This window comes from Canis aureus, chromosome 6, assembly GCF_053574225.1.
Source record: "Canis aureus isolate CA01 chromosome 6, VMU_Caureus_v.1.0, whole genome shotgun sequence".
NCBI classification, from domain to species: Eukaryota; Metazoa; Chordata; class Mammalia; order Carnivora; family Canidae; genus Canis; species Canis aureus.
Genome location: NC_135616.1, coordinates 11,548,365 through 11,566,926, shown reverse-complemented (window position 1 = coordinate 11,566,926; position 18,562 = coordinate 11,548,365). Strand labels below are relative to the sequence as shown.

The following is an 18,562-nucleotide window of genomic DNA, read 5'->3' as shown; positions in this document are numbered from 1 at the left end:
TGGTGTCTCATCCATGGATTTTAAAGACACAAATATTCAAAATATGTTTTTCTGACATTTAAAAACTAGTTAATGATCATCTATACTTGAATCTTGTATAAATGTCTTGTTAGGTGTCTCAGCATTAAACAGTTTAACTTATTTCACTGAAATACTCCTATTTTTGGCTTCTGTGACACCCTGCCCCATAGTTCCCCAACTTTATGTGTGTGTAGATTAAAACAACAAAAATTTATTAGAATTCTATAGATCATACATCCCAGATGAGTTTCACTGACTAAAATCAAAGCGTCAGCAGGATTGAACGTGGTGCCTGAGTGGCTCAGTCCGTTGGTTTGAACCTTTGAACCTTTGGCTCATGGTTCTGGGATTGAGCCCTGCGTTGGCTCCCTGCTCAGTGGGGAGCCTGCTTCTCCCTCTCTCTGCTGTTCTCTCTGCTTGTGCTCTTTCACTCTCTTTGTCAAATAAATAAAATCTTTAAAAAAAAAAAAAGTGTCAGCAGTATTGCATTCCTTCTGGAGACTTTAGGGCAGCCTTGGCTTTTCCACCTTCTAGAATCTATATTCTTTGGCTTGTGGCTCCTTCCTCCATCGTCCAGGTCAATAATACAGCATTCTCTAATCTCTCTGTGACTGACTCTCCTGCCTCCCCCACCCCATATATTTTTTCCAATCAAAAATATTTTTATTATCTTAAAAATGTATAACGTATATTTATCATTTTAACATTTTTAGGTTTTACAGTTCGTTGACATTAAATACATTTATATTGTTGTGCAGCCATTACCACTGTCCATCTCCAGAACTTTTTTTTATCATCCCAAACTAAAACTCAGTAGTAATAACTCCCCATCACTTCATCTCCACATCTCCTGGTAATCATTGTTTTACTTTCTGTGTCCGTGAATACAACTGTTTTAGGTATCGCAATAAATTGAATCAAATAAGTGAAATCATATTCTTTTGTGTGTATGTACCATATTTTGTTTATTTATCCATTGATGGATACTTGGGTTGCTTTCATGTATCCGGTATTATGAATAATGCTGCTGTGAACATTGGTATGCAAATACCTGTTTGAATCTCTGATTTCAATTCTTTTGGATGTAGAATTGCTAGATCGCATGGTAATTCTAATGTTTAATTTTTGAGGAACTGCCATACTGTTTTTCACAGTGGCTGTACTGTTTTACATCCACACCAGCAATGTACAAGTGTTCCAATATCTCTACATCCTTGCTAACACAAAGGGGGGACAGGGATGGAGAGTTAGGAGGGAAAGAATCCAAAGCAGACTCTGTGCTGAGCACAGAGCCTGATTCAGGGCTCCATCTCACGATCCTGAGATCACTACCTGAACCGAAACCAAGACATTCAACCAACTGAGCCACCCAAGCACCTCCAATTTTTCTGTTTTAGCATTTGTTGTTTTTACTTTTGGTATTCTGTCCAAGAAGTCATTGCCAAATCCAATGTTGGGAAGCTTTTCTTGTCTAAGATTAGTTTTATCATTTTAGCTCTTACATTTAATTATTTGATCCATTTTGAGTTTAATTTATATAGATTCACTTCTTTTGCATGTGCATATCCAGTTTTCATAGCACCAATAATCAGAAACACTGTTCTTTCTCCATTGAATGGTCTAGGCGTTCTTATCAAAAATCATATGACCATACGTTCAAGGGATTTTTTTGGGGGGGGCTCTCTATTCCATTGGTCTATAATGTCTTTTCTTATGCCAGTACCACTGTTTAGATTACTATTGTTATGTAGTAAACTTTGAAAGGTAATGTGAGTTTCCTAACTTTTTTCTTATTCAAAATTGTTTTGGCTGCCTGGATTCCCTTAAGATTCCATATACATTTAGCAGGGTTTCCTATTTCTGTAAAAAAAAAATGGTATTGGGGTTTTGATAAGTATTACATTGTGTCTTTAAACCAATTGGTTGTTATTGTCATCTTAATCCATGAACGTGACTTTGTATCATCCAAGTGTGCTGAATTTATTTATTCACTACTAATAAAAAAAAAAAATAGTCACTTGAGAGGCTCCTGAATGATACAGTTGGTTAAGTGTCTGACTGTTGGTTTCGGCTCAGGTCATGTTCTCAGGGTTATGGGATTGAGCCCTGAATTGGGCTCCACATTCAGCATGGAGTCTACTTCGATCATCTCTCTCTCTCTCTGTCTAAAATAAATAAATGAATCTTTAAAAAAACATAAAGTCATTTGAAATAATATCCCTTTTTAATGTGTCATGTCACCTACTTGATGTATATTTTTTTGTTTATGAATTGCTATTTTTAATTCTATTTTTTCATTTTTTAAGTCATTTACATAATTTCAAAGTCAGAAATAAATCTTCAGAGAAGTTATGTCATCCATCTACTCTGTTTTCTTCCTCCCTGTTTAGTTAGTAATTTATTAGTTTTTGGCTATCTTTCCTGTTTCCTGCTATAATGTTGAACAAGAACAATTAATATTGTCTCTTTCTCTTCCTTACAGAAGAGGTATTATTTTATGTTTGTGTTTTTACTACTCATAATAATAGGTTGCTAGATCTTAGCAATTCTATATAAATAAACTATGGTATTTTAGTCTTGAAAACTCTTAAGGAAAATTTTTAAGATTTTATTTATTCATGGGAGACACAGAGTGAGAGACAGAAGCAGAGACACAGGCAGCGGGAGAAGCAGGCTCCACGCAGGGGGCCTGATGTGGGACTGGATCTCAGGACTCCAGGATCATGCTCTGGGCCGAAGGCAGGCGCTAAACCACTGATCCACTTAGGGATCCCAAGGAAAATTATTATTATTATTTTTTTTAGGAAAATTATTTTTAATATCAAAAGAAAATTATCTCTAATCTTTTGTAACAGTTAATCTTATTTACGGATACATTCTTAATTGAGATAAAGGAATTTTAATGAGCTGATGAGTAATTTTCATTATGCTATTCATTTGTATGGGATAGCTTTAGATCCTTTGATGAAGTTTCAAAACAATTTTTTTTTTCAAAACAGTTTCTAAAAATGTACGACAAATAAAGTTATTTGATGCCAGTGTGACATTTCATACTCATGTTGTGTATTCAGTTTCTCAAGGTATAAATATTTCTTTTTTCTTTTATTAAGCTTCCAATGGAAATAAAGAAATCATTTCACATATTAGTCAACATGGAGGAAAATGGCCTTACTGGTTTAAAAAAATGGGTGAGTTATTATTCTGAATGTTAAAAATTGTATCAGTAATTCTGTTGACTTGATTTTTAATTTCTTCTTAATTTGTACAGAAAATATTCAAAAGTTGGGGAATTATACATTGAAATTACAAGTTGTATTGAATGAAAGTAATGCAGACACTTATGCAGGAAGACCACTACCTTCAAAAGCAATTAAATTTTCTGTTAAAGGTAAGTGAAACACTATATGCCTACATATTATACCGAAAGTGTCATTTTCAGTAAAGGGATAATAGATAATAAAAGATGTTTGGCCAGTTGTGGGATCATCATAATCTTAAAATAGCCCTATGATTCTGCTCCATAATCGAATTTCTTCTTTAAGTTTTTATTTAAATTCCACTTTTTTTAAAAAAGATTTATTTATTTATTCATTCAAAGAGAGCGAAGAGAGAGGCAGAGACACAGGCAGAGGGAGAAGCAGGCTCCATGCAGGAAGCCCGATGTGGGACTTGATCCTGGGTCTCCAGGATCACACCCCGGGCTGCAGGCGGCGCTGAACCGCTGCCCTTAAATTCCACTTTTAATCGGTGTAATACTATTTGAAGTGTACAATACAGTGCTTCAACACTTCTATACACCACACAGTCCCCATCACAAGTTCACTCCTTAATCCCCATTTAATCCTATCCACTTGCCTATATAACCCATCCCTTTACCCATATTCCCTCAGGTAACCATCAATTTGTTCTCTAAGAGTCTGTTTCTTGGTTTGCCTTTCCTTCTCTCTTTTTTTTCCCCTTTGCTTGTTTCTTTTATTCCATATGAGTGAAATCATATGGTATTTGTCTTTCCCTGTCTTATTTTGCTTAGCATTATAATCTCTAGCTCCATCCAAGTCGTTGCAACTTCATGGTCCTATTTTTTTTTTTATTTTTTTTTTTATTTATTCGTAGAGACACACAGAGAGAGAGAGAGAGAGAGAGAGGCAGAGTCACAGGCAGAGGGAGAAGCAGGCCCCATGCAGGGAGCCCGACATGGGACTCAATCCTGGGTCCCTGGGATCACGCGCCAGGCTGACCACTGAGCTACCCGGGCTACCCTGTTTAAAATTTTTGAAGGCATCATTGTTTTCTTCTGTTGTTGCTTGTAGCACCTAAAGCTTTTCTGATTCTTGACCTTTGCATGTGAGCTTCTCTGCCCACCTCAGTCTCCCCTCTTCCCTGTTGCCCAACTGTTTAGGAATCTTTTTTTTGTTGTTCTGGTTTCTGAAATTTTAAATTCTCTAAATTTTTCTTGAATTACTTGATTTCCTACTCTATTTTCTACATCATCTAATATTAAAAGACAGTGAACATTTTGACTGGTATACTAATATTCTTTTTTCTACTTTCCATCTCATTTTCCCGTGTTAATGGGAGCTTCCTTTAACATGACATGCTACTATACTTTCTATTGAATATTTCCTTTCTGCTGTCATTTTTTTATTCTGGTTACTCCTTTTTCAAAGCATTCTCTGCTTACTTCATAAATCCAGTATCTTTAATAATTCTCTGAGGGTATTAGTAATAGTGGTGGTCTTTTGAAGCATTTGAACCTTATTTATAGTCTGTTTCCTCTGTGTTAATTTTTTTTTTTTTTAATGTTTGCCCTTTCATAAGTAAATGCTCTCTTACATGACTGGTGATTTGCCTACATTTAATCATAGGACATTTGAAAACTTTTATTTCATTTGGGGTGATTATGAGAATTTTTAGGTTTTCTCTCTTTAAGCTGTTCAAAGCCCCAAATAGAGCATTTTAGTCTCCTGTGAGGAGGGTAAACACCTGGCTGCCAGCATTTTGGGAGCAAACTGGAGAAGACTGTTGGGGGTCTCACGTCTACTATAGAATCTTTCACTTGATATTTTCAGCAGAATGTGATGCTTTTAGTAGTGTTTTTGTCCCTCACTTCTTGGCACTATTTTACCTTCCTCAGAGAATAAGCCTTCTATCTGTTGCTGGGGCTGAGGAAGGCAATTTACTGGTTTTGTGTATTGAGGGATGGAGACCTGAGGCGGGCTTTTTTTTCTCTTCTCTTCTCTTCTCTTCTCTTCTCTTCTCTTCTCTTCTCTTCTCTTCTCTTCTCTTTTCTTTTCTTTTTTCTTTCTTATTTTTTTTTAAAGATTTATTTTAGAGCAAGTGAGCATGAATTGGGAGGGGAAGAGGGAGAGACAGACTCTTACGCAGACTGTGCTCTGAGAATGGAGCCCAACCTGGGGCTGTTTCACACCCCTGAGATGACAACCTGAGTTGAGATCAAGATTCAGATCCTTAATCGACTAATCTACTCAGGCGCCCCTATCACATTCTTTTAGTAGCTGCAGAATGCATTCCGTAGTATGGATATGCTATAGTTGAAGCAGTTTTCTTTTTTTTTTTTTAATTTTTTTTTTTTTTTAAATTTATGATAGTCACACAGAGAGAGAGAGAGGCAGAGACATAGGCAGAAGGAGAAGCAGGCTTCATGCAGGCTCCATGCACCAGGAGCCCGACGTGGGATTCGATCCCGGGTCTCCAGGATCGCGCCCTGGGCCAAAGGCAGGCGCTAAACCGCTGCGCCACCCAGGGATCCCTGAAGCAGTTTTCTGTTGATGAACATTTCAGTCAATCTCAGTTTGTTTTTTTTTTTGTTTTTTTGTTTTTGTTTTTTGTCTAACCATGGGTTTCTATGTGAAAAAAAAAATTAATGCTGCTTTGTGTACATGTGCTAGAAGTTCTCTAGGGTGGATAAAAAGTAGAATTGCTGAGCTGGCATGTATATGCCTTAATGTTTTAAATATATTTACCATCAAATTGGCTCTGGTAAAAGGTGTGTCAGGGTACCCTCACCAACAGACCATGAGAGTTCCAAAGTTCCTTATGCTCATTCCTGCCTGGTGTCTGTATTTATCCTAGTTAATGGTTAAATTATTTAATTATTAGGTTGTGCACCTCTTCTCACCTATCTTTGGCTCTCTCTGTTATCTGTGAAAGCTTACATTTGCTCTGCTGATTTTAATAGTGTAAAGCTGTGATTCTCACATTTGACCTTCTGTCTTAATCACCTACAAAGCTTTTTAAAACACTGGACTGTGGGGCATCACTCCCAGAGTTTCTGACTCAGTAGTTTTGAGTGAGCCCTAGAATACACATTTCTAATAATTTCTCAGGGGATGACTGAAACTGTTTGACTAGAGACCACCTGTAAGAATAGCTGATTTATAGAAGACTTTCATGTATTCTGGATTTTAATCCCTTGTTGTAGATGTTGCACATATTTTCTCCTATAAAGCATCTCTTTTAACTTTGTGTATTATAACTAATAAGATATTTTAAACTTTATCACATAACATTATTTCATAGCTATTGAATACAGTAGTCCCCCTTGTACACAGGGGATATGTTACATGACCACCTCCAGTGGATCTCTTAAAATTACAAATAATATCAAATTGTATATATACTGTTTTTTTTTCTGTATATGTATACCTATAATAAAGTTTAATTTGTAAATTGGGGACAGTAAGAGATTAACAATAATAAAATAGAATAATTATAACAATATACTGTAATAGAAATTATGTGAATGTGGTCTTTTTCTTTCTTAAAATATCTTATTGTGCTACTATACTCACTCTTGTGATAATGTGAGATGATAAAATGCCTGTGTGGTGAGATGAACTGAGGTCAGTAACCTAGGAATTGTAACATAGTTTTAGGCTACTGTTGACCTTCTGATAATATGTCATTAGTAGGATCTGCCTCCAGACTATAGTTAACCACGGATAAGTGGGGGAAGGGATATTGTGTTTTGCCTTAGTTTTTTCTATGATAATGTTACAAAATTTATCCTTTATTATATTCTGATAATCTCATAGTTTAAGAACACATTTTTTTTCTAGAATTTTATATATAGTAAGATAAAGATCTAACTTTTCCCAGTTGGCTTATAGATACAATTTATATAAGTTCTTCACAGATTTAAAATGCCATCTTTATCATAGTTTAGTTTCCTGTGTATAAAATATGGCTATTTCTGACCTACAATGAATTTTCTCCTCATGTTTACTTTTTTTTTTTCTTTTCTTTTTTTAAGAGGGTAAACCAGAAAAGTTTTCATTTGGTCTTATGGATCCTCCTTTTCGTGTTGGAGTCCCATTCAATATCCCTCTGGAGTTTCAGGATGAATTTGGTCATACTAGTCAATTAGGAAATGATATTCAGCCAGTATTTGAAGCAAGGTAATTTGAAGGATCAATCTAAATGTGACTTTTTGTATTTACTAAGCATTCAGTCTTCTTTCTTTCAGCTTAAATTACTTCTGTGTTTAACTTTTATCATTTGTCACATTTATCATTTAAAGTGTTTAGTGTATTTTATGATATCTGGGGGATTTATTTAGCCCCGAGCTATGCTTTGTGACATGTATAAAGTGTCATATATAAAGTGCTTCATTAAAGTTTGTTTTGACTGAATTTACTGTGAAAGTTGTTTAGGTGAGACTGATAAAACTCTTTCTCCATTGTTTTTTTTGCAAGTAAGATGTGAAGTTATGGCTCCTTAAACTTAGTGAACCTGGTAATACAATTCATTTTTAAAACCATAGCAAAAAAAATAAAAATAAAAAATAAAATAAAATAAAATAAAACCATAGCAACAAAGTTTATGGTTTCCATGGATATTTGGGTCTTTCTGTAGAATTTATCTTTATTTAATAAAGTATTGTGATTGGCTTATATTAAGAAATAACTCTGAGAAACTTCATAGTGTGTCCAATGATATAACTAAGGGTATTCATTATTTTCAGTTATCTTTTTAAGGTGCCTTGGGAGAAATTCTTGTTCATTCTCAAGAGCATGAATGCTAAGTGTTTCTTTTTTGCATTAGCTGCCAAATTCATCTTTTGAGCCCACTTTTTATATATGCTTTCTTCTGTTGTCTCTATGTACTTTTTTCCCCTTGTGTTGTATTCGTTCACTCTTAGACATCTGAGCATGTGCAATACTCCAGGCATTTGCTAGCTAGACATATAGAGGTGAATAAGGACATAGTACTTGCCTTCTAGAAGCTCACAGATTAGTGATATAGTTTAGTAGTTAGATTTGTAGCATTTTTAAGTTCTTGAAAAACAATATATAGTTATAAAAAATATTCAAAATGAGTTTTTAGTTCTGTGTCCCCTTAAGTTGCAAAAAGTGATTCTTATCTTTTGACCTGTTGTATTCATTTGAATATTGTAAACAGTAATGAAAGAGCTGAACACTTAAATTATTTGTTTAAAACACTAGAAGTATCCCTTCTAGTCACAAATGGAAAATATTAGTGCATTATATGACATCTATTATTGATTATAACTCCATCATCCTATCCTTGATAGGATATTCTTAAATAGGAAATCTCTGTCACACATACATATTTATATTTGGGGTTTTAAACTTATTTTATAAAATCCTGATGGCATAGCCATGTGAATTTATCTTCAATAAAAACCATTTTCTGAGTAGGTTTTATTTTTCCCCCAATGTTAGGTGAATTTTTTAAAAATCATTCATGCATATAGTTTAAAGAATTAATAGTTTGATAAGGCTATTTTAAAAAAGCAATTTCTCATCCTTCTGCCCTCTCTATCTCACTCACAATCCACTTCTCAGAGAACCACCTTTGACTTTTTTGACTTGAATCTACTTGTAATTACTGCCATATATGTAAATTTTATATTGCTATTTCTTCCTTTTTTAGTTTTAGGCATTATCTCTTGATCAATGGCTATAGACAATGACATATTCTCTTATTGCCACTTCTCTTATTTATAAGCTTCCTTCCTGTTCCTCTGGTCCTCAATAAAGGTTATACTGTGGCTTGGTCAATATGTAGTGCTTGCTTTATTGCAATGATGTAAATACTAATCACTTTATTGTACATACAACTTTGTTGCTACTGTACTTTTTTCTTTGCTGAGTTTATGACAAATTAAACTGTAAACTCTCTGCCAAATTATCTCTTCTCAAAATGAGTACATAGATAATCTAGCAGTTTCATTTTTGTGGAGGTATATTTTTTGGAGTTTGTGATGTGCTACGTTCTGTAATGATTGTTTTTTTTTTGTTTGTTTGCTTATTGTAGTTCACATTCTGTGATCTTCCTTCACCTTTATCCTGGGGATTCACTATGTCTTCTGTGTTGGGGAAATCAAAACAAAACCTACCGTCAACTTAGAAAACTTCATCATAAAGTTAGAAAGAAAACAGTTTTACTGTTGACTAAACATTAAACCAGAATGTGATGATTATCACAAGCAATCTGATACAGAGACTGCAAAGACTGAAATATATGGATAAGTTGCTGGAACTCATTACATTCATGTTTTAAAGATAAAATAACTAAGTACCTTTATCACTACTTGTGGGATTTGCAATCTGGAGTCAGCTGACTAGAAGTTAGGCCCAGGAAACTAGGAGATAGGGCTTTACCTTTTTTGATGATTACACTGCAGAGAGTTGGCTCTCAGGTCCCTACGGAAACATTCCTGAATTCTGAGTCTGTTACATGGCTTATTTTATTTAGCATTTAACTTTTCATGGCTCTCCAGGTTTTTAAAAGAATGCCATGTCCTCCTTTTGCTGAAACACATCCAGTACATTTGCAAGAGAGTGCCCCTATTCTATTTGATTAAATTGAAAATTGGATGCTATTTTCCTCAAAATCAGGAAAGCATTATTCCATTTTTGCTTTCCTCAAAATTATGAATCATTGCTCCATTTTAGTTTTTTAGCTTCCACTGTTGCTGATAAATTTAAATTCACTTTGATTAATTTTCATTTTTGTGTTTTCCATGTATTATCTCTGGAAGCTTTCTTTATAGGATCTGCTTTTAATTTGCAACATGGCAAAATTTTATAGTAATAAATCTTTGCATAGATTCTACATCATTTGAAGTATTTTATTCTCTATTTTTTTAAGTTTTTATTTATTTTATTTTATTATTATTTTTTATTCATGAGAGACACACACAGAGAGAGAGGCAGAGAGAGACATAGGCAGAGGGAGAAGCAGGCTCCATGCAGGGAGCTTGATGCGGGACTCAGTCCTGGGTCTCCAGGATCACACCCTGGGCAGAAGGTGGTGCTAAATCGCTGAGCCACTTGGGTTGCCCTATTCTCTACTTTCCATCATCACGGTTTTCTCTTTCTGGAATCCTTATTTTTTGGTATTGAATCTTCTGGAATGTTTCTCTGATTTCCCTAATTTTTCTGTTTTTCTTTTTGTGGTTCTGCTTTTCCTTTCTGACAATTTTTTTTTTCAGCTTAATCTTTATAACCTCCCCATTGAGGTTTTCCTTGTTGCTCTGTTTTAATTTCTAAAAATTTTTCTTTGTTTTCTGAACTTTTTTTTGTAGATCATCTTGTTTTATGAATGTAGTATATTTTTTCACTGATGAGTGGTAGTTGTTTTTTTTTGGCTTTTTAAAACATTACATGTATGGAAAATTTTTGTTTCTCCAAGCTGGTTGCTTTTTGTTTGTTTGGTTTTTTTTTTCTTCTAATTTCTTCAGAAACCTGGTAATTTTTTATCATCTGCTTATAACTGGCTAAAAAGCAGATAAGGAAACTGAAAATGTGGGAGAAGCTGTTGAATATGAACTGCACTGTACGATGATATGTCTGTAATGCTTTACTGGGGGAGTCTTCTTTGTTGGGGTAGGCAGTTTTCTCAAATATTTGTTTGAAAATAATTTTATTCTCTTGCCTGGAGGGGAATAGTTTGTCCAGGTTCCCAGTCAAGAAAAGGGATTGGGAAGGTCTCAGCATCCATATACATTCATTCAAGATTACCCCTTCTGTTCTGTTTAGTATTTACCTTATCATTCAATTTATCTGCTACTCCCTGGTTTAGAGATTTCTCTTCTTTAGCCTTTTCAGAGATTAATCTTCCAGTCATCATCCAGAGGCTGAGAGGGAAGATCTGGGGATCAGTCTTTCTTTTCCCCTTTTTGTTTGCTCCTACTTCTAGAGGCATGTAGTACCACCAGTTCCAGAGTGGTACATAGGAATTCTGGACCATTACGTTGATTTCCAGCTTTTTCCATTGCTTGTTTTAGGGTTCAGTTTTCTTGGGAGACTAAGTCCTGTTTTCTAGGAAATGAGATTTATTGTTCTTGTCTCTTTTTCCTTTCCTTCCTTTTCTTAGCCTTTAATAGTAAATAAAAGAAATCCCCTTGTTTTCAAATTAGAAATGTAAGAGATAGTGAAAGTAGATGTGTGTGCGTTTAGTGTCCATTTTCCCTAGGGAGTCTTATTTTCTCTTACACATCACTTTATAGCTTTTTTCAAACAAGGCATACCATTTAATTTTATAATTTAATATTTAAATGCCATTCTTCAGAAAAATTAGGCTTTTTCTCCCCGATGGTGTCTCTTTTATTCCCTCACCTTATCCCCGTTAACAAGAGTAAAATGTTTACACTCTAATGACCTACATGTGGTCAAAGGCAATTTAGGAAAGAAATTGCTCATAGTAATAGATTAGGGAATCTCAGTATATATTCTAGCAAGGGTATATCATAAGACTGTACTTGATTATTTGAATTTTATCTAAAATTGCTATTTAGTTTAATAAGTGCCAAAAACTTTCTAATATCTTACTGGATGAAAGATTTGAAAAAAAATACATGGTGAAGTCTGAAGATATCCCTAAAGCTGGCCTATTTGTATATTTCCTTTCCTTAGACCTGTATACATGGTCTAGCATTTGATTATTTTCTGCCTTGTATCTTATTTAATAAATGAACTTTACATTTTAGAATTTTTCTTTTACAGTATTTGGCCCAGTGCTATCACTTACAGATGATTTTTGTTTGTAAAATAAGTTCTTGGGAATTTTCTCTTGTTGAATTATTCAATTTTAAAAAATATTATTAGATTTAAAATTTTTATTAGAAAAGTGAATTAAATACAAGAATGGCATGTGAAAATACAACTTATTTATAGGTAATGGAGGGGAAGTTAAAAAATAATTTGTTTTTTCCAGTGGTTTATCTTTACATTATGAAGAAATAACCAAAGGACCGAATTGTGTGATTCGAGGTGTTACAGCTAAGGGCCTTGTAAACTCTTGTCAAGGCAAGGTAAGCATTGTACATAAATGTTTTAATACATACTATTTCTTGTAAAAATAAAATGGAGAATTTAAAATTGGATGACGTGTTTTTGTAACAGGATAACAACGATATGGGGTTCCTAAGAATTAATCAAGATCATGTCACTAAACTTACCATTCACATTGCTAAAGGAAACTAACATGTTCACTTACATTTATGAATTAAATATTTGTTAACTGTCTTCATCTTCATTCCATTCTTTTCACATTCAGAGTCAATTTTATTAACAGTTACCCAGTACTGTTTTTTTTCTCTCCAACTTTTAAAATATTTTGAGTAATATTTTTAGAACACAAAAATATGAGAAACTTTAGTTCACATTTATGAACATACTGGGTTTGATATTTGGATAAAGGAATGTGTTTTTGGGAGAGATAAAATTAGGAAAGGTAAAAATATAAATTCCAATAAGGTAATTTTTCAGTCAGGTATATAAAGTACCTAATAGATTTACATGACTAAAGGGAATACTGTGGCTAATAACGAGTAATATATATCTTTTCTTCACTGTACCATTAACCTACAACATATATTCAGAATTTTTCTATCAAAATGGTGTTTAAAATAGAGCATACGAATTTCTTTAAATGCCATATACTACACTGCATTTTATAATGAAATCAAATTAAAGATCAATTTCTATACATCTTTCTGAATTCAGAATTTCCTGGAAAAAGAATTGAATTTCAGGGAAATTTGACTTTACTAAGATAAGCTTACTAAAAAAACTAAAATAGTTTCTGGATTTTTAAAAACTTTTTGAAATAACTTTATATTTACAGAAGAGTTGGAAAAATAGTATAATGAGTTTGCATATACTCTGTACCAGTTTCCTCCATTAATATCTTATATAACTATCAAGTTTTATCCAAACTAAGAAATTAACATTGGTATAATACTATTAACAAAACTATAGTATAATACTATTAACAAAACTATGGACTTTATTCACATTTCGCCAGCGTTTTTACTAATTAGTTTTCTATTCCAGGATCTAATCTAGGATACCACATTGAATTTAGAGATTTCTAGATTTTTGTTATTTTATACTTCATTCACTATTTTCCATATTTTTTATGATGCCCATCTTGATTCTGATTATTCAGAGGTTATTCCTTTTGAATTTGAAGAGACTGTTATCTGTAAAGAAGCAATATGAGTCCACATTTTCATCTCTTAGAGACATAAATGATCATGTTTCTCAATATAAATTTGCTGCATAGATTTCTGTAATGTTATGGAAATGAAAAAATAAATCAGAATTTTTGGCACTTATTAAACTAAATAGCAATTTTAGATAAAGTTCAAATAATCAAGTACAGTCTTATGATATACTCTTATTAGAATATATACTGAGAGTCCCTGATCTATTACTATGAGCAATTCTTTCCTAAATTGCTTTGACCACATGTAGGTCATTATAGTGTAAACATTTCACTCTTGTTAAAGGGGATAAGGTGAGGGAATAAAAGAGACACCAACAACATCAGTTGTTAAACTACTGAGCTATTTAGCAGTTGGATTTAATTAAAATAATTTTTTTCAACAGAATTTTAATTTGAAGGTTATTCTGCCGGGTTTAAAAGAAGACACACAGATTTTAAAAATTAGATTACTACCAGGTAATATTTTAATAAATATTTCTAATATTTACCTTTAAATAGTATTCTTATTATAAAATATATTAAGATGAAGTGTTTTTTGTTATGGTATAAGTCTTGAAAATACATCTGAATGTCAAGTATAGCACAGACAAAAATGAGTAATCGAAAAAATAGGAAAATATTTAGGAAGACAGGAAGTTCTAAAAGTAATCGGGAGAAAAGTGTGAATGTTGATAATATTAAGGAACTACTCTTAAGAGATATACTAATTAGGCTTATTTTAGAACTGACCTTTTTTATCTTTTCTGATATGACTGTAAATGTTTCTTTCATATCTTAAGAAAAGTTTCTCATGCATTTATGTTGTTAATTTGTTAGTTACTTAACAACCTGATAGTAAAGTTACATTAAAGTAATACAGGATAGGAAATGCTGGCTAATTTGAGAGGCAGTCTTCCAGATAGGTTCAAAGAGTACATTCTGATAACTCTTCTGAGTTTGAATCTAAGCTGTAACACTTATGAGCTAGGTAAACTTGTCCTGTGCCTCAGTTTCCTCATGTAAAATGAAATATCTACTCTCTCATGGTTGTTGTGAGGATTGAATGAGCTAATAATATAAGCAACATTCACTTTGCAAGGTTTTGTGATAAGGAATGGTAGACAGCACAGTTCAGTATGCATGAGTTCTCATTAACACACTCCTGTGCAAAGTGAGAACTGCGTGTCTTGTAAAACATAATAGCGCTTGGTGTGTCAGTTTTAGCTCTTTCTGATAATACTATAATCATATCTTTGTCCATATATGACCTTTTGTACTGTTTTTTTTTTTAAGATTTTATTTATTTATTCATGGAGACACACAGAAAGAGGCAGAGAGACAGGCAGAGACACAGGCAGAGGGAGAAGCAGAAGCAGGCTCTATGCAGAAAGCTGGACATGGGACTCGATCCCATGGAGATCCATGGGTCTCCAGGATCATGCCCTGGGCTGAAGGTGGCGCTAAACCACTAAGCCACTGGGGCTGCCCCCTTTTGTACTGTTTTTAAATGAAAAGAAACATATTAGCTGTGTCCTTTCACAAGTTTAAGTAGTTTGGTTTCCCTCAAGCACAAATTGATAAGGATGTCAAAATTAGCACACTGGTAGAAGTATAAAAATGTTGAGGCACCTGACTGGCTCAGTCAGAAGAGCATGTGATTCTTGATCTCCACATCATAAGTTTGAGTTTGAGCCCCATGATGAGTGTAGATTACTTACATCTATACATAAATATACAAACAGAAGCAAACTTTTTAAAAAGTTGTTACATATTAAACACAATGCTTTTATTTTAAAGATTAGTTAAAAGGCATAGTTTTGGGTAGTGAAATTCTTAGTAACTAGATTGTTTGACATTGTTTTGAATTTGAGAATGAAAACTGTGAAGTAGGGGGTAGCATGGCATAATGATAATGGTCAAGAGGTTTCAGATAACTTAGGACATTAACCTGAGCCTGCTGTTTACTAGTTGTGTGACCTAGACGAGGTACTTAATCTCTCTGGATTCCAGTTTCCTCATTTATAAAATGTGGATAATAATAATATGACCTTCTTTATTAAGCTCATTGTGAAGATTATGAAGATAGTGCTTAAAACTTAACATGTTGCCTGGCATATAGTAAAAAGTAAATAATAACTAATGTTACCAAAAAGTGTTTTTAGTAACTGTCCTTTGTGAATTTTTGTTACCAGCATTTAGCATAAATTGTATTTTTTTATTTTAATTTTTAATTTTTTAAAATTTTTAAAAAGATTTTATTCACGAGAGACACACAGAGAGAGAGAGGGGGGTGGGGTGGGAGGGAGAGACACAGGCAGAGGGAGAAGCAGGCTCCATACAGGGAGACTGATGTGGGACTCAATCCTGGGTCTCTAGGATCATGCCCCGGGCTGAAGGCAGACGCTAAACCGCTGAGCCAGCCAGGGATTCCCTAAAATTGTGTTTTAAAAATGTGAGCACATGAAGTCATCTTGCTACAGAAGTATAAGCTCTCTTTGATTAATTTTAGAAGAAATATGTGTAGTTTGCTTACAGCATCAAAGTAGAGGACAATCAAATTATCTGACTATATCATTACATGAACTGATTCTTTGACACTATTACCTAAAATGTGTGTTTTCTCTTAACATGTTTTTGAGAAATTAGTCATTGTACAAAGTTACAGTGTATAAATAAAATATTTTTTTAAAAACTTGAATATTTTTTTCCAGGATCTCTTTAAGGTTTTACACCTTCAGGTGATTTCTAGCATTAGTTACCATTATGTCATAGCTTATTGGGTAAAACGAAGTCTAGACATCAAAAATTTTACACAATCGAGACAGCTATGGTCATTTGTAGAATCTGTGCATTTTGGTGATACAAATGATTAAAGATGCTTATTTTTTTAAAAAAAAGCATTAAGAAACTAAAACTTGAAATGTTAGAAGTTTTTGTTTTTTGTTTTTTGGGTTTTGTTTTTGTTTTTGTTTTTTTTGCTATTTCAATATTTCAGTCTTAGAAACTTGAACCTGTATTTCATTATATAATTCTCTGGTAGGTCCCCCTCATCGATTGAAAGTGAAACCTGATTCTGAAATTTTAGTTATAGAAAATGGAACAGCTTTCCCATTTCAGGTAGAAGTTTTGGATGAATCAGACAATATAACAACACAACCAAAATTGATTGTTCATTGTAAGGTAAGTTATTTTAAGATAAGAATATGCAGATTTTATTTTGAGTAAGATGGTAGTAAATGGACATAACTGTCTCTTAGCTACTTTATAGTGAGACTTATATTGTATTTAGATCTTTAATGATTATTCCATGGAAAAATTTGTGGGTATCCCATTGCCTGTACTTTCAGCATCTGTAAGCCAATAAAAGCATCACCCATACCAAATTTCAAAAAGAAATTTATAGACAAAATATTCCTCTCCCTCCTCTCTTGGTCCATTTCCCTCAATTTAGATGAAGTATTTAATTTATGAATAGAATGATAGAAATGTCTTTTAGGGTTAAGGATGGATAGACAAATGAAGGCAAGTAAAAGCACAGAAAGAAAAGGAAAACCCAAATACATAAAGTAAAAAAAAAAAAATAGTGATTGAGGAAGTTGGTGTTTCAGAAGACATAAATTTAGGTAGAATTATTGAAAATTACTCTTCTCATTCAAAAATTGTCTAGAATATTGGTGAATTCTATTCCAGTTTTTCCAATTTATGGCCAGAAATAGTAGCTGTAGTGAATTATTTGAAAATTTAAATAACAGTTATTGAATAATTTGTTATATTTGATTGGAGTCTTAAATTATTTTGTATGTTCTCAAAAGTTTTTAGGTGCTCCAAACCTTCCAGTGTACGTTGTAGATTGCAGCAGTTCTGGGACCAGTATTTTAACAGGATCTGCGATTCAAGTGCAGAACATTAAAAAAGACCAGACTCTTAAAGCAAAAATTGAAATACCTGTAAGTTGTTACTATTCATTGATATTAATATTGTTTTCATATAAATATTTCAAATAGCTTTTATGTAACATTTGACTTTTAAAAATGAAGTATTTGTGGTTCTTTTAACTAAAGTTAAGAAAAGGCAACATGAAATGGTATAGTAACACTTTGTATTAGTAATATTTTTGATTAAATCTTTTGTAATACCTATTGCTACTAATTACATAGTCCTAAAATTATCATTTTTCTTATATTAAAATGTGGCATTTATATGTGAGGTTTTTTTTTGTTTCTTATATATTTACACTGTTCCTTAGAAAACCTGCTAAACCACCACTAAAAGATATATAAACACTTAATTTATATGCATAATTTAAAAAATAAATATCTGGTTAGTATTGTCACTTAAAAGAGATTTCTATAGTAATGTACTACTAGGATACTTGTTACTGGATAATAATACATCATAGTGGAAGGTGAAGCCAGGCTGGAGGAGGGCAAGCAGTTGTTGTGAGCAGTTGATTTCCTAAGATTGCAAAGTGGGACAACAAATACTTAAGTAAAATATTTAAGTGTGATTTCTCCATTATTGATGTGGTAGATGATGAATAAACCTAACCTAATCAGTTGATTAACTGATGCTTTCCTACTAAATATACATCACTTCAAATATCTTGAGCCTCAGAAGGGTAAAAGACAGCTTTTGTTGTTGTTTTTCATTAGAATGAGATGACTCTTCATTCTGCTTCTGATCAAGCTGGTTATATTGATAACCTTCAAATACCTGTTATGCTTTTTTTGTTGTTGTTGTTGTTAAATTCATTTTTTAAAATTCAGTAATGTGGACAACTTGTTTTTGAGCGTGCTGTCTCACAAAAGATCAGGAAGATTCAGGAAGGAAAGACATAGACTTAGGGAGGAATTGGGTTTGTAAGCAAAGAGTAACAAGCATTAGGAATCCTATCAAGCAGCAACAGAAGACCAAGAATCTAGATCAGGTAGGACAAAGATCAAAGGATACCTTATAATATGTAGTTAGAAAATGTTATCCAAAGGCGTTGACTTGAGTTTGAATCATGTAAATGCAAAATGTTTGTAAAGAGGATGGGTTATTTTCCTGATATTCAGGAATT

At 33.1% G+C, this 18,562-nt stretch overlaps 1 protein-coding gene across 11 annotated transcripts in view; it reads left to right on the top strand.

Moving 5' to 3' along the window:
* The window catches only part of SMCHD1 (structural maintenance of chromosomes flexible hinge domain containing 1), a 146,357-nt gene that overhangs the window by 54,480 nt on the left and 73,315 nt on the right, over positions 1 to 18,562 (top strand). For all 11 annotated transcript variants that reach the window (XR_013381228.1, XR_013381227.1, XR_013381226.1 and 8 more), the window contains exons 18-24: positions 3,132 to 3,209; positions 3,290 to 3,409; positions 7,295 to 7,439; positions 12,226 to 12,322; positions 13,905 to 13,977; positions 16,541 to 16,680; positions 17,313 to 17,447. Coding sequence is in view for 5 of the 11 variants with exons in the window: in XM_077900179.1 (XP_077756305.1) it covers positions 3,132 to 3,209; positions 3,290 to 3,409; positions 7,295 to 7,439; positions 12,226 to 12,322; positions 13,905 to 13,977; positions 16,541 to 16,680; positions 17,313 to 17,447 (788 nt within the window). In the remaining 6 variants the exon portion in view is untranslated. The remainder of the gene's footprint in view (positions 1 to 3,131; positions 3,210 to 3,289; positions 3,410 to 7,294; positions 7,440 to 12,225; positions 12,323 to 13,904; positions 13,978 to 16,540; positions 16,681 to 17,312; positions 17,448 to 18,562) is intronic.